This window comes from Anopheles merus, chromosome 2R (genome assembly GCF_017562075.2).
Source record: "Anopheles merus strain MAF chromosome 2R, AmerM5.1, whole genome shotgun sequence".
In the NCBI taxonomy this organism is placed as follows: Eukaryota; Metazoa; Arthropoda; class Insecta; order Diptera; family Culicidae; genus Anopheles; species Anopheles merus.
The window spans coordinates 15424158-15437294 of NC_054082.1; the positions used below are offsets into that span (position 1 = coordinate 15424158).

General features: G+C 47.7%; 1 protein-coding gene across 3 annotated transcripts; it reads left to right on the forward strand.

Moving 5' to 3' along the window:
• Window positions 1-7844: 7844 nt before the first annotated feature.
• Window positions 7845-11223, forward strand: LOC121590432 (mitochondrial import receptor subunit TOM40 homolog 2). 3 transcript variants are annotated; one of them, XR_006004421.1, is made up of 6 exons: window positions 7845-8281; window positions 8357-8685; window positions 9040-9264; window positions 9610-9961; window positions 10420-10448; window positions 10502-11223. XR_006004421.1 is itself a non-coding variant. In XM_041910114.1 (4 exons), the coding sequence occupies exons 1-4, from the start codon at window positions 7970-7972 to the stop codon at window positions 9716-9718; spliced, it is 975 nt and encodes a 324-aa protein (XP_041766048.1). In that variant the 5' UTR covers window positions 7845-7969; the 3' UTR covers window positions 9719-10287. The 3 variants fall into 3 exon arrangements, 1 of the variants encoding a protein (XP_041766048.1); XR_006004420.1 differs by having other exon boundaries at window positions 10420-11223; XM_041910114.1 differs by lacking the exons at window positions 10420-10448; window positions 10502-11223 and having other exon boundaries at window positions 9610-10287.
• The last annotated feature ends 1914 nt before the right edge of the window (window positions 11224-13137 follow it).

The following is a 13137-nucleotide window of genomic DNA, read 5'->3' on the forward strand; positions in this document are numbered from 1 at the left end:
TTTTGAAAGATAGAGCTGTTATATACACCTCCGATATTATTTACACACACATCAAATGTACAGCAACCGGGCTACACATACGAGAAGAGTTTAATACACCTCAGATGTTTAGATACACACACATCAGATGTACAGCAACCGGGCTTTACACACCCAAGAGGTACAGCAACCTTGAATGAAAGATCTAGAGCGGTTGGCGGTCTTGCTATGTGGGAGGAGGAAGAAAAAGGAACAGGGTAGAAGAAGGGTAACGACGAGGAAAGACACACGTGTAAAAACCGAAGAGAAATATATAATAATTTAAAGCTAACTAACCAAGTTACAACAAGAGCCAAAGAGCAGATAAGAGAAGAGAAAAGAAATGTTTGAAAAAAGAATAGAAAGAAAGATAATTAAAAACCAAACGAATTAAAAGAAAAGTTAAAAAAACATAAAAGAACAAAACCAATAAAAATAAAGTCTGTCAAATGGAGTAAAAAGAGTAAAAATGAGACAAAAATAAAAGCAATTTAAAAAAAAATCAAGAAAAGAGGGGAAAAAATAGGATGAAATCGAAAAAATTTGAAGAATGAAATGAATAAAGAAAACAGCACTGAACAAAACAAGTTTAAAATGAAGGAATATTTTCAGCATTTTCAGCTGCAGATGAGTAGTATTAAAACACAATTTGAATTATTAAAACCCATCACACCTCTTCCTAATCACCAAACGCAGCTATGGTCCTTTATTGCTTCGTTACTCCCAGCGTGGCATGAGTTAATACGGTTTACGCACAAAATGAAACTCCCGCTTGGCGGGTGAAAGTGAAACCCAACGCACAAAAGGTGTCCCGGCTCAATGAATGGAATCGTAAATAACCGTTAAATGGCGATTAGTAGAAATTAAAATCAACTGCTCAACGCGCCGGCACGATGAATGGGGTTGCGCGCACTGCCGTTAATTGGCGTCCCTTTTTTCGCAATCGACCGAAATGTATCCCAAATTTGCGTTGAATGGAATGTTGCCCGAGTATCAAGCGATCCATTTAATTCAACGCTTCAACCCGTTTAAAGGCTCGTTTTGCTCGCTTTGTTTGTAGCGGAAAATGTATTGAGCGGTGTCGGGAAATAGAGATTGATCGCTGGCTTTGTGTTGTGTGTCATGGAGGAATTTGAACATTCGAGCAAAGAATTTCAGCAGTCAAACGGTTGCCAGTTAGTTTCGTCTGACAAAGAAATGCTTCGTCATGTTTTAGTTGTTTTTTTTCGGTCCCCTACACCAGCCATCGTAAAGATGGACGAGATAGTCTGGCGGTTTTAATTACAGCATTTTGTCTGTGACGCTTTCAGTTTTCTATATCTACAATTTCCAACCCTTTGGGTGTGTTACTCCCCGACACTGCTGCATCGAAAGCACCCCAGCAAGGAAAGTGATGCGCATTGTAGAGAGTTTAACATTCGTAAGGAAACCACAGACTCACATCCGATGCAGCTACACCGCTCCATGTCTACCAGACATCACCCCAAACCCATCGACTGGCCGACGCAACAGCACACCCTGCCGAGACAACAGTTCCGTGAATCACGTGAAACCACCACCGCCGGGTTGGGTTGGGATTTATTTACGATTACACTTTCCCGTCTAAACGGGGGGGGGGGGGGAGGGTGGCGCCCTTTAGGGTCCTTTGGGCCGCAACGGAAGGAAGAAAGTGAAAGTTCTGAATGGGAATGGATTTGCATTTTCGGCTGTACCGTAGCTCGAGCTGTCCTCCAGCTGTTATTTGAAGATTAACATAAATGTGGCCCCGAGTGGATGGGAAGAGTGGACGGATGCTCACTGCAGACGACAGCCATCCAGTGTGCCGTGTTGGGTCGTGAAGTGGTTTGTTGTGGCGCTGGCATACCCCATGGGTCTGTGCTGACAAATGGTTGAGGATCGGACGTTTTGGAGCGCGTGCTTGAAGCGGAGTGAGCGGCGGAGAAGCTAACGAAATTTAAAATCGTTCACATGTGCTGAACCACAGTTTAAACTGATGCTTAAACAGGGTAATAAAAGAGTTGAAAGACTTATACAATAGGCTTTTTGTGCTGCCGATCTGCCAGAATATATGCAATTGGTAGCAAAAGGCCCCTCAAAGTATGCAATTTGGTGCATTTTTTACATATACCCGGTAGTATGCAATCGGTACTGTAAATGCCCCTTGAGTTATGCAAAAGTTTTCAAAAGGAACGTTTTAAAGCAGTTTCATATTGACTTATTATGTTTATCGTTGTGTGTTGTTTAAATAAAAAAGAAATTACTCTTTCAAACAAGTTCATATCCTTGGGGGAGCAAACAAATGAAAAACTCATAACCTTCTAGTAATTATTTTCAAACGCACCGCAACCTTGTTTGAGATTGTGCACGACAACTTGAGTTGATTATTTCTAGCTTCACTTCGCTGCCCATGCTTAGTGAAACCCCATTCCAGGGAGGGGGAGCAACATTAATTTGTAATGTTTTCATCAAAAACAATACCCACTTTGCATACTTCTGTTGGTGTTTTGCAAAACCGTCAAACCGGGTACCGTTGAGGTTTGTCTATTTGTCCCACTTGCGGTGCTGGCAAATTTCTGCCGGCTTTGCTCGGAGCAAAAATTGAAAAACGGAACATGAGCGAAGTGCAAAAAAAAAACCAACAGAACAAGAACAACATACACAGCCCACACCAACCACCTCGAACGCCCGCCCACCCTCCGCCGCCGGAAAGCGTGTCAGGAGAGTGTGCGCTCGCGAGATGCTTGAGCTTTCGGGTAATGGAAAAACTTTTCCGATTCACAGCATTACTCTCCGCTCCCGGCGGACTCAGCCGAGCTGAGAGAAAGGGGAAGGAGGTTGTGCCTCTACTAATGCACTTGTTTTGTGCCAGTTACTTACACCATTTCCGGGCACCATTTCTACACCGCAATGCTGGTGTTGTGTGTAATTTTTACTTTCAGCAATGTTTGGCCTCTTCTTTTGGCAGTTTGTGTGCATGTGTTGGGGAGGTTTTTTTTTGCTAATTTTTTGGTGTAAAACTAAGATTCTTTATCGCGTTGTACGGTTGCAGAGGTGTGTTTTGTTCTCTTTTACTCCCTCGCGCTGCGGCCCGTTTGTGATGGTAAAAGTTTTGTGTATTTGCCGTGCCCGAATTGAAGGTAATGTTTGCGGAAGCAACCAATCTGGCTGCTTTTGTGGCAGTTACCGCACTTCATAGGTGGTTCCCACAGGGCGGTTGAGCTCGGTTTGCATACACACACTCTCGCTTAGGTGATGAGTTTCGGTGGCAGGTAAAATGAAGTTGATGCGGAAGTTGATATGTGCAATATGCATGACAAGTGTCTCGTTTGCCTGGAGGGGATTTTGTTTTTAAACTGTTGTGTCAGGGAGATGAAAAAAATGTTAAGAAAAGTTATGAATGGGGTCTAACAGCATGCGGTTGCTTTACAATCGTAAATGGATCGTTTTGAACGGTGTTGCGTGCGACCGGTTGCATACTTTTAGGCTAATATGTTCCCGAGTTTGATTTGCTGTTCGTTTGCTATAATAAACTATGTTTAAAGGATTTTTAAATGCTTTTTTTGTGTTGTTTTTATATCTTTCATAGTTTTTTTAATATTTCAAAAATGCAGCATTTGAAGTTTAATACGTTGGAGCGCATTGTAAGATGGATTTGCTTAGATGAATGGACTTAGTTTTGTTTTGCTTTGCAAATGCTTGTTTGACAACAAGACCACTCTCAGTAAGTAAAATGTATTTTTGTTTTGAATTATCTCTCCTCCATTCGTCTGTCATATTTCTCAGTCACTCCAAAGTTTCAGTTCCATTCTTAATTGTTGATCCAGCTCGACTGTAAAAACACTGTACAGCTTTTAATTGTTTTCTTTTTCTCGCAAACAACGACACTAACGATATTCCATAAAACAACGTCCAAAGTGAAATCAATTTCAACGCGAATAACAGCAAAAAGCAGCACAAAAATGTGAACGTGAAAATAAAACGACACAGCCCACACATAGCCACCCTTCACCGCACAAACTATAACTATCGTGTAAACTTTTACTGCCCTTGAGTTCCGAGCTTGTTGAACAGTTTCGTACGTATCGCACACCCGACCAAACGACGCTCTATCCAAAACCCATCCAAGCTGACCGGGGACGCTTGTGTTCCGCTGTTCGGCCGGAGCGTTAAGAATGATGCTTTATCGCGGATCGCCACGAGCCACGGCCCTCGGCCCGATAGCGAATGACAACTTTTAATGCCATCATGATCATAAAACACGATTATTCCCACCGTTCATCAAAGTTTCATTGTCGGTGGTAAAGTTTACCGAGCGAGCGAGCGAGCGAGCGAACGGGGCTGAACGCTAAATGATAGAACGATTTCCCCCCTCTCGTAGGGGAGCTTCGGGCAAATGGGTCATGGACGGGTCCCCACGTTACCATTAGCCGTTTTAGTTGGCGGGCGGCGGGGTAAAAATGATCAACTGCGAGCCACATCCCGGCTCTCCGCTCCGGAAGGCAAGGACATTTCTAATTATCCGCCCAGGCCGTGTCGGTGGTGTTGACCGTGATTTGCATAGCTGCAGGCGCTTAGCAGCTGCCTACTGCGCTGTTTATTAGTAGTTTATGCAACTCGCATACATCGCAGCGACAGGGCGCCGGAGCATCTCGCTCGAATGGCGAAAGTTTGATACCGAGGGTGGAAATTTGTCCCTATCGAGATTGACATTTTGTGCGGAGAAGGGAGCTTTGACTGTGTGAGAGGGATTGCAATTTGCACTTTCTGCATCAGTGGAAAGTTTTCCCCCTTTTTGTTGCCGTCAACCATCTCCGACTCGCATGGCACATGGTCAGGGATCGAAAGGTTGTCGAGATAACCGGTTGAACTTTCGGGTGCTTTTAGAGAGTGTTTGTTAACTTTACGTGTGAGTGCTGTGAGATGTAAAATATTGGCACGACCACTCGGGGACATGTGTGTGTGTGTGTGTGTGTGTGTGTGTGTGTGTGTGTGTGTGTGTGTGTGTGTGTGTGTGTGTGTGTGTGTGTGTGTGTGAGTGTGTTAATGTTTAATTTGTAGGATGAGGATGTGCTTATGCATCAATAATCCGTTACTTAAAGCGCTTTATAGATGAATGCTTTAGTGTGGAGTTGTCCGTGCGAGTTAAACATGCCAACAAAAATCAATGATCGCAAAAGAAGAAGAGAAGCTGACGAAAAAGACCCCTAACAGAGTGTGAGTAAGAAATAGCAAATATCTCCCCCGCCCTGCCTCATCCAGCCACCCTACCGCGGAGTCACACTTTTGCCACCGGAAATGGCTTTTTCATTTCCTGCCGATGAGCTTTACCCGTGCTCGGGGCCGTGCGTTTCCGTTTCATTGGTACGGTGCTGGCACGATTTCCCCCCTGCTCCTTCCCCTCTCCACCCTTCCCCTTGTCCTGATCGGCTCATTTACCACGGACAATCGACCACGGATCGGAACGCGCGCTGCAGACATTTGGGCGGCTCACAGTCAGTGTGTGTATGTGTGTGTGTGAGTGTGTATTTTGCCCGCTCACCACAGGAAGACACCCGGTTACTGGGTCTCCCGTACCCCACCCAGAGGCTGAACCGGATATCGGTGTCATTAAATCGGCCCGCAACCTCGCTCATCCTTGCCTATCGCCGGCACGCCAATGTAGGTCACCTGACCATTGGTTGTACCCCGAAATGGGATTGCGGTTGGCCCGGCAGTGGGGCCAGCGGTGCCAGGATGGAAATCCGCTGGCCGACATTTTATGAGTAATGTGCAACAGCGGCAATCAGCCGGAAAGCGGAAATGTCGTTCGGGGTATTACGAGCCAGCCCGGCCGGAACGGCACACAGAAACACACACACGGTGGGACCCTGACCACGGACAGGATCTTTTTCGCGTGCAGACCAATTAAAATGCCGTCTAGGGGTAGGAAGGGAAGAAGAGTGGCTTTTTATATGGCTACACCCGAGCCCGAATGGCTGTTTGCCGAACGCCGCGCAACGTAAATCAATATAATTCGCTCATAAAAATGGAAGCCTGTTCCTGCGCCACACCAGCCGTGGGTGGGGTGGGACGATTGGGAAGCAACCGACCTCACTCGGATTCGGGTGTGTTTGATGACACGGGTTCGTGTGGTGCCTCTTCTCCTCCCCGTTTGCAACCCTTCTTTTTTTGTTTGCCTTTTCGCTTAACTTCGAAACGGTTTGCCGATGGAGAATTGATTTCAATTTACACAGGCGCGGCCACATATTGTAAGGCAGATCGAATTCGCATCGCATCGGTGCTTTGGTGCTTTTGCATCGGGTGTGTGCATTAATAGCACAGTGTGGCGATTGTTTCCGTTCGTGCACAATTAAAAAGTGTGGCCTTAAATTGCACGCTTTTGTGTGGTGCATTAAGTGGTGCAGCGTGTTGGCGCCAACAACGGGAAATTGTCGGGATGGGTTTGCCACACAGTGGTGCCCTTCGTTGGATGGGATAATGCATATGCAAAAACGCTCTGTTCAAGCAAATTTGAATCTTTTTTTTTACGAATATTTTATCAAACATCAAAAACGATCCAACTATGGCGCATCCTTCGATAAACCGTCTCCAGACACGTACCGCTCCATTTGGTCGTCTTATCATTGTGCATCCTTTCATCTGCAATATGCTGCCTGTTTACCACGCTAACCTCAACCCCTATTAAAAAAAAAACACACAAAAATTCGGACCAAATTTGATTGAAGAAAGCAGAAGCAAGTGGCGAAAAATTAATAATCCCCCGTCGCTGGGTGGCGCAGTGCAAATTGCAGACATTCGGGCGATAAAATCTCAATAAAATATTCACGTTCGATATGGAAATTCGGAACAATTCTGCCCCACCCCACCCTATCTCTCTGTGTACCATCAAACTTTACACCCTTCGGTCCTGGGGTTTGGGACCGGGGCTTGACCCATCCTTTTCGTTCGATGATGCATCGTGTTGATTGTGAATTCAGTTAGCATTTGGCAACGGAAAGGGTGCTGAAAGTTTCTCTCAGCAAACAGCATACACAGACACACACAAAACAGAACCGTGCTCCAATCCGAAATAGTGGTGCCAAGAAAGTATGAGTTTTTCTTTTTTGTTTTGTTCGGGGTCGGTTTTGAGTCGTTACCGACACTCACCGACATTTGGTCGATCGATCCGGTGTGAAAGTTCACAAGAAATACTGTTTATCTGCAGTCGAGAGTCGAGTGAGTAGAAATGGAATTTTCTTCTTTTTTCGATATGATTTAGTTAACCACCTCTCACACACTCCCTTGTTTTCATGCAGTGCTGTGTGGACAAGTGGTGCGACACTCTGAAACTCCATTTATTGTTTTATCCGTTCCCGGCATTTTTTTTTTCGTGTTGCACCAACCCTCGAGTAACATGACTAAACGGGGGGGGGGGGGGGGGGGGGGGGGCAGGAGGACTGGTGGCAGGTTGAAGTGATTTTTCATCATTTTACTGCAGTGCCACTTCTCGCCCGTGGTCCCGGGTCCACTCGATAATGCGGACATTTTTGGGACATTTACTCGTGCCGAAATTGCAATCAGAACGGAGAGGGTGCATTAGGTCCGGGGAGTGTGGAAATCGCTTTTCCGTTCGTGCCAATATTGAAAAATGCATTTTGATAAATGTTGCACTCGGATGAAATTCAAAAGCACGCCCCGTGAGTACACTCGTTGTCGTCGTTGTCGTCGTAAATGTCACTTTTGCTGGTGTCACTTTTGGCGCCAACAACCCCTGCCCTTGCTTGTTGACAGCTGGCGTTTACTTATGCAAATTGCGGGGTGCAAAATTGTTGTGTGTTTGGGTCCAAGTGTGCGCTGGCTGCTTTGGCGGTAGAGAAAATTGAATCTTGCCGTTGTCCCGCAGTTGGCTCGTCGCCATCTTGGCAGGCTGTGCAAGTTGGTTGCTCACTCATCACTGCAAAACACCCGCCGAATGCGGTACGAAGGCAAGAACGGTGGCACGTGCGTGCCGGAGCCGGATCCACGGTACGGAGGCCGCTTTCCGTGGCCGTTCACGTGGACGTCGGGCGTCCGGCAGCCGCCCCTGAACCCGGGCGACATGGCGAACCTGCACGAGCGCATCAACCACCTGCGGCCGGTCTGGTTCGAAGGGTTCCAGCTGAACGTGACGAAGGGCTGCGGCGTGAACCGGACGCTGGGCGTGAGCTGGAACCTAAGCCACGTGACACCGAGCGGCTTCCGGTTCGGTGGACACTTCCAGCGCCGATGCAGCGATAGCGTGCTGGTAAGCCCTCTCTCCTCGCGCATTCCCGGCGACCGGTGGCTGTGTTTTAACGCTCGGCTCGAAATTAATTTGCAGACCACCCCACTTGTAGCGTTCGATGTGAATCCGACGACGCTCTGCACGAACCTGCTGCTGCTGTACCGGCCGGTCCGGTCGGTCGGACTCGAGCTAGCCCTGCAGCTTCGGCCGGGCGCGAAACCGTACGTGGACGAGGTGTCGCTGCAGTACACCGGGGCGAGCCGGACGTCCACCGTACGGTGCAGTACGCCCGACACCACGCTCGACTCGTACCGGGTCAGCCTGGACCATCTGGTCAGCCTGAACGATCGGCTCTGCTTCGGGGTGGAGCTGCTGTGCGAATGCTACCGGGGCGCTCAGCACACGAGCGTGGCCTTTGCCGGACGGTACGTAGACTCAAAAGCGAGCTAGAGGAGAGAAATGGTGATGATGATGATGATGCTGGTTTGCCACCGGGCTACTTTAGAGATAAGTGCGCGCTGCATGCGGATACAGAAAGGATTAATGCGGTGTACGGACCAAATGCGGCAGATAATTGCTAACCCAGTGGTTGTTAATTATGGACGGAAAATGGTATTTCCTAGTGTTGCCGTTTTTGCTGCACACAGCCACCCTTAGCCGCCGGCTTAAGGTGTTTGCATTGTTGCATCCGCGCGTTGTTTTGCAATCGGACAAGGGGTTTTCACTGTAACAAACGCTAACAACAGCGTTCCATTCGTTCCATTCCGTTCTCCGCGCAGTTACAACCGGGAAACGTCCACGCTGGCCGCCACCGTCTCGCCCGAAGCGTTCGATTTGAGCTACTGGCAAAAAGTGTCCGGCACGCTGCAGCTGGGCTCGTCCATGATTGTGAACCAGCGGCAGAACCGGGCGCTCGGCACCGTCTGCTATCGGCTCGAGCACGAGGACACGGTGATCCGCGGTTCGTTCGACTCTGATTGGACCGTCGGCTTCACGTACGGCAGGTTAGTAGTAGTAGTAGTAGCAGCAGCAACAAAAAAAAAACCTCCGTTGCTGCCCGACACAAAAAGGCTCAGGCCCTGGTGAGGCCTGATAAATTTCGCAGCAATTAAATCGGAAATCGAATCCCTTACCATCCCCTGCCGGCTGCCCTGCACACCGCCACTTATCTGTCACGTATCTCTTTTCATGTGCACCGGGTTGGAAAAATTCAATCCACTGTCAACCTCCGCCCACCCGAACGCACTCGCACACGCCCACGTCGGCCATGCGGATGACGATGATGTTAATGATCGCACACCGACCGGCCGACCGACCGATGATGGATGGCTGCCTGTCCGAAAATGCAGAAAGCTTACGCCGGCCGCATTCACCGCCCGGTTGAGTTTGTTGTTTTGCGTGCCGAAAAACACGTTCCAGTGTGGATTTCGGATTGATTTGGATTCTAATTTGCTGTGAGTGTGCGGGACCGCTGTGCGGCGCCGACCGGTACGCGCCCTTTCCCGGATCCGCTTGATTTCGCGCAGCAGGCCACTACGGTCGGCAGCGGTTTGGCGGGGCTTTTGCGTGCGACCTCAATAAGCGCTCGCGCGCGCGCGATCGATACGAACCGCAGAAGGGAAAGCGAATCAACCTAAAAAACGGAAAAAGCACACATGTGCTCAGAACAGTTGTGGGTTTCGGGTGACGGATTGGCGCGGGGTAAGGATTAAATGACACTCTACACGGGACGGCACTGCGCATACACGCACACACACTCTCTTCACACCTTGAAAAGGGACCGCAATCGGACGGGCTGGACGAGTGTGTATGCCTGTGGACCAAATTAGTCCGATAGCTCATCCGATTCGAAACCGCGTCCCGTTCCCGTCCGGTGTGGTTTTTGTTTGTATGTGTGTGTGCGTGTCTGTGTGTGGAGACCGAGCTGTCCGAAGCTGCCCTTATTACCCACTGTGCATTTATGTATTTGAATGATTCTGTGGAGATCGATCGCAAATGCAGCTGGCCGATAGTGCGGGGACATTGGATAATCCTGTCTCTCGAGTTTTTTCCTGCCTTCTCATGGGATTATTTTTCTTTGCCAGAAAGGGGAAGCTATAGAGTGGGTCAATTGTATTGATTTAATTTTAAATTCTTTCCTCTCCCACAAACAAAAAAAGAGACCGGGGCTGAAGGTGGAAAGCGACAGGTGAGCGCCACAAACAACGCACACACTTTTCATTTTATTTGGCCGATGTTTAGGTGCAAATGTGGTGAAGTAATTTGAAGCTGATTTCAAATGGATTTTTGGTGGAATTGGACGTTTTTGCTGTGCCGGTGGAATAGCGCGTGATGAAATATTAATCCCGCAATGATGAGGCCCTGCACGCAACTTATCGATCAGCGTGTACCACGATCATGTGCGATAATTGATTGCAGTTTGTTCCGGCGGGCTGCATTAGCTACGATTGATTAAAATTGAATAGAAATGCAATCCAATTTAAGGGTGACATCACTGGTGGATGTTTTTTGTCTGTGTGTATGTGCATATGTGTGCCCCAATCTATTGATTTAATGAACAGTTTTTGTTTCTGCCTTTATGCGCGTTTTGTTGAAATATTTCGTTCACGAGTGCAATTAAAAGGGTTCCCGCGCTCTAATTCTCAATCGATTAGTGCCATTTGGGTAACAAAAAATGGGTAATGATGCATCCATCAAACGCATGGTTAGGAGACGATGAAATTGACACTCATCCTCTCGGATTTGCAATTGCGAATTATGATATGAACGGTTGGATGAAAATTAACTATCGACACTGAAAGGTCTCTTCTATCGGATCTCGAACCAGTTATGTTGGTATTTTACGACGAACAATGTGCCTCACAGCACTCATCAACACATCGCCAGTTGTACGCGAAACCATGATTTATTTTTTATCAGCTGTGATTAATTAAATATTTATCTAAATGCCGCTAAGCAATGGATGATTGATTGGATTGCAAGTTATTTCGAAAGGGTGAACAAAAAATACAATGGAACACATCAGCTTTGGGTATGTATTGTTTCGGTTCGTTTTAAACATCTCTATCATCTACGCTTGCACTTTAATCATTAATTAAGTAAAAACATTTCCCCCGTATTTTTTTTTACTTTTAGCTCGGACCGGTACACTGAACGCTCGGTTTTGTGGTGTGACGGTGATTTGCTACGGAATTTGGCCAGAAAACCTCGGAAAAGGGATTCATTTTCCCCTTTTGGCTCTGCCCAGGGTAGAGTTTTGTGGATTGAAGCGATAACTTTTGCGCCTTTCGAGCGCTCATCGTGTGGCTATGTGTCCTAGCATGTTCCGGCAAACAGGCAGGTCAGGGGAAAAAGTTTGCCCAGTTTTGGCTTGGCTTAGAGTTACACGCCGCTCTGTGGCTTTTGGGAGGCACCGTATACGAGCCATTTAGGAGAACGGATGTCAGACCGTCGTCTAATATACGGATGCGGCACGCTGGCCGTCGCCGGGGCTTAGGTTCCAGCGGTGACGTTCGCTTAAACTTTCCTCCCGAAAATAGAGACAGACGACATGTGTCACTGACCACGGTTTATCGTTCCGGCGGAAGTGAAAGTTGTCGGTGCTTTGTTTTCGCCCATTTTGGAAGGAAAGTGTAAGAAGAGAGCTTTTGCTTTCACTTTATCTCACCACTTGAAAGGGTTTTTGGCCCCCCCGGTCAGGGTGGTGGCCCCCACTGGTTATATTATAACCTGCCAATATGTCATTGGTGGGGAAAAAGTTTTCCGTTCGCCAGCCTGTGCCGGGCAGATGCGGCTGTGTGTGTATTGTTCGGCCCGATCTCTGTTGTTTTCGGCTCAATTTTGGGTTCCGGGAAAAGAATGTTTACCGAATTGTTGAAGAAATTGTTCTACGTATCGTAAAGCGAAGATGACACAACGATTAAACCTCTTGTTTTTATTGCTTGGTGTTTCGATATGACCGTTGTAATCGTTACGGGCATTACTCTGCCGGTGGAGGAAACGCACAAATAAAACCATCCGCCCCGCTCCCAACCAACGACATCATTACCGTAACCAAACATTATTGTTTTGTTTTATTTGCCCGGTGTTTCATCCACGCATCGCGAGATAGAGCGCGGCAAATGTCAGCATAATCGCGTTATGGCCACAATTAAACCCCCACCCTCCCCCGGCCACCAAGACCGTGCGTTCGGTTCGGTTTTATTCATCCTTTACCCCTTTTACCATTTGCCGGCTGACGCGGGCTAAGAATTATGGGGCACCGTTATTTATGCTCCGGTTCGCTCCTCTCCCTTTCCGGCCGTGTTCCCTTGGCTGCTTACTTTTTGTCTAGTTTCCACACTTGTTATCTGGGCGAGCGTTGCGTCCCGCGTGTCGCATCTTGCAATTCCGCGCGTTCCAAACAACCATTAAAGATTATACGTTAACGCGTTCTGGTGGAGTGAGGCAACTGACGGGGTGGGGAGAGTTTAATATCTTTTTTTTCCGTCCTCCGGGAGGCATGGGGACACGGCACGGGAAGAAGCTGGTAGCCATCCGTCCGAAATGGTGTAAACCGAGCCAACCAAGGCCGCCATGTGTTTCATTTCGCTTTACTTTGTTTTGTTGCAAATGGTTTGTTGTTCTGTGGGGACGCGATTTTTTACTCTCGCATTTTTTTTGTTAAAACTTCTTTTGAATTAGGCTGTTGAAGAAAACTTTTTTCCGGAGTGCCCCCAACCCTTCCCCCCCCCCCATATAAACAGTGTTGGATTAAGTTTTCTTGCCCGGGAAAGATTGTTTTCCACCGCCATTTCCATTTTCGGCACAAACGGCTGCGATGCGAGGATGATGATGGAATAGGAGATGCTAGAAAAGGGGTGGAGAAACAAAGCGCT